The sequence below is a fragment of the Merops nubicus genome, unplaced genomic scaffold, assembly GCF_000691845.1.
Source record: "Merops nubicus isolate BGI_N331 unplaced genomic scaffold, ASM69184v1 scaffold42845, whole genome shotgun sequence".
Lineage (NCBI taxonomy): Eukaryota > Metazoa > Chordata > Aves > Coraciiformes > Meropidae > Merops > Merops nubicus.
Window position 1 is genome coordinate 7,635 of NW_008609728.1, and position 2,969 is coordinate 10,603.

Below are 2,969 nucleotides of genomic sequence, written 5' to 3' on the forward strand. Positions count from 1 at the left end.
GCTGCTCACAGCTCCAGGCAGTGCTGGCACTGCCCCCGGGGAGGGGGTGACTTGTGGTGAGGCAGCAGAGTGCTGTGGAATCCAGCCCACTGAGCACAGGCCTGTTTGCAGCAGGTCTGGATTTGGGGATGCTGGAGGTTTTAGAGGAGCCCTGCTCTCCTGGCTGGGTGAGAAGCCACCTGCTGAAGGGCTGTGGGTAACCCAGGCTGAAGTGGCATCAAGCCTTGAAGCACAAGGTGAGCCTCATGTGGGGAGTTTCTAATGGTCTCGTGCCAATGAGGCTTCTTGGATGCCACTGTTGGGCCCTGTCCCAGTGCCTGAAGAAGCTGGTGAGGAGCTCCAGCAGTGTGCAGAGAAGGGGCAGCGTGGGTTGTGCTGCTGCAGGGTGCAACGCTTGGGTCCCAGGTACCTGCTTTGGGCTTGGTGTCACAGTCCCAGGGTTTGGGGGTGGGATGCAGGGAGGTGCCCCAGGAGCACTTGCTGCCTCTCTGGCTGTGGCTTTAGCTTTGTTCTCTGGGTTTCCCTCGTGGAGGGAAGTCACCAGCACCCAGGGTTAGCCCTGGGAGCCTCGGGGGTCTCTGCAGCCACCGAGGCTGCACTTGGACCCTTAGAGTGGGCACACACAAAATCCCTGTGCATGCTGGTGCATCCTCCCCTGCCTTCCAGCAGGTCTGGGGAAGGAGTTTGCTGGTTCTTGTGTTCCCACAGTGCCTGGGCTCTGCTGTCACACCAGGCATGGAGGATGCCATGCTGGCATTTCATCTCCAGGGTGTCCGTGGGCCTTGGCAGCCTGTGCCACGGTGCCCAGGCAGATGGGAGGTGGGAGGCTGGCTCAGGCTCGAGGCTGCTACAAACCCTCTCTGTGTTCCCAGCGCCTTGCCAGCCTCCCTCCCAGCTCCCCAGGCACCATCCCTGCTCTCCACATCCTGTGTGTCCCCAGAGGAAGGTGGCCAGCATCCCACGAGCCTTGCTTGCCAGCCTTCAAGGGCGGCTGGAGGTCTCCCTGGGCTGGGCAGGAGCTGTGGGGTGCAGGGGCAGGCAGGGCTTGGTGGTGGCTGGCATGGTTTCCTCCAGCACACCCCAGAGACACGGGCTCTGACCCTCTCCTGCAGCAGGCACCTCACTTACCCCCTTCTAGATGGCCTGGAATGGGCTCCGTGGTCCTGCTCCCCTCTAGCACAGGGCTTGCAGCCCCTCAGGCCCCGTGCAGCATCCCCCTGGCCTGGCTGTGGCTGGCTCAGCCCGTGGTGGTGGCACTTCACACAAACCCATTCATCACCTTTCTGCTGGAACACCCTGAACCCCAGGTCATATTTGGGAAGCTCCCACGAGCTGCCTCCCCACGACAGGATCACGTTTTCCCATTATTCATCAGTGACCTTTCCACATGTGACCTGCAGGTAGATCCCACCTCAATACCAAATCTGTTGCTTTGCCCCTAGAGGAGATTCCCTTGGGCAGGGGTTCAAGGGTTTCTGGCAGGGGTTGGGATGCCCTGGCTGGCTTTGCAGTGCCTGATTTATTAATCCTGCAGCCAGCTTGCTGCTGCTGCTGGGATTGTTTAAAATATTTCTTTTCCCCCCTCCCCTGCTCTGAGCTATAATTTCCATAGAGCAGTGAGGAGTAACCCAGCAGAGATTTAACTTCAGGATCTGCTGGGGTGGACCTGCTGGAAGCTGGTGGAGGAGCATCCTGGGTTTTAAGGGGTGCCTGGCTTGGGTGGACAGAGCCACGAACACTAGAAATAGGGTGTGATTTTATTTTATTCTATTCTATTTTATTCTATTCTATTTTATTTTCAAGTGCATTTCAAGAAGCACAGAAACACTTGGCAGGTGCAGGTGCCTGCCTCTTGAAAGTGGGTTTTAGAAGCTGGATTCTTTGCCCTGGTTTATACTGGGATGTCTTCACTACTCTGTCCCTCAGTGCCCCACTAACTGGTGGGTTCTGTGGTACCCTCCATTGCCTGTGGCTGCTGTCCAGAGGTGGTTTGGGGCAGGGATGTGGCATCCTGCACATGCAGCCCCTTGGCCACAGGGCCCAGCTCCACCTGCAGCATCGCTGCTGGCGTCAGCCCAAGGTCTGCAGAGTTCTGCATTTCCCAAGAAAAAGCAGAGCTGCAGTGTGACCCAGCCCATAAACCAGCTCCAGCCTGTCTCTTCTGCTTCCAGAATGCAACACAAACAGAAGACAAACCCGACCCCCCCACCGTCCAGGAGATCAAGCAGAAAATTGAAAAATACAATGCAAAAGTGACAAACTGCCTGTTGATGAAGCTGGTACGTACTGGGGTCCCTCCACCCTCTGCAGGGGGTCCTGGTGCTGCTTCCCCTGGGCTGTGAGCCCATGCTTCTCTCCTCTCCACTGCCAGGCTTGCTTAAGAGGTGTAAGAACTGCAGTGGATGCCTTATATTTGATTGCAGACTTGCTTATCACCTCCTGTAAGTAAAGCCTTGATGATGTGTGGTGAGAATAGGAAATTACCTTTTACTGACTGGAGTGCTGCAAAGGTACAAACTTCACAGGGTCTTACAGAGAGGGGGAAAAGCTTCTGAAAGAGTGAAATCATTAAATTGTACAACTTCCAAGAATAGCAGCTTCATAACTCCCTGCTGCTTGCTAGTATCTGGAAATGAACCTGAAATTTTTAATACATTTCAAATAGATCTTGCAACAGCTTTCCTTGTGAAGGCTGCATGGTAACTTCTGCTGGAATGTTTCACCCATTGATTTTTTTATCACCCCTTGACTTCCAGGAGTCATTTGGAAATCAAATGTTTATCTTGAGTTGCTTTGCTTGAATCTTGGCAAAAATACAGTCCTGGGAGTCCACAGTCCTGGTGGAGCCAGCGTGGGGACCACAGGACAGTGCTCCTGAGGTGGATCCCTTGGCTCCTTCCTGCCTGGATGGACTGTACAGAGTCTGTTTTCTCTTGGCTTCTCTTGATTTCTGCATTTTTGCAGAGCTG

General features: G+C 54.8%; 1 protein-coding gene across 1 annotated transcript in view; it reads left to right on the forward strand.

Annotated features, from left to right (window-relative positions):
• Positions 1-2,171: 2,171 nt before the first annotated feature.
• The window catches only part of RASSF5 (Ras association (RalGDS/AF-6) domain family member 5), a gene marked incomplete at its 5' end in the record, with an annotated part of 3,312 nt that continues 2,514 nt past the window's right edge, over positions 2,172-2,969 (forward strand). Inside the window, one exon of the mRNA XM_008940672.1 lies at positions 2,172-2,279. Within this exon, the coding sequence (XP_008938920.1) occupies positions 2,172-2,279 (108 nt within the window). The remainder of the gene's footprint in view (positions 2,280-2,969) is intronic.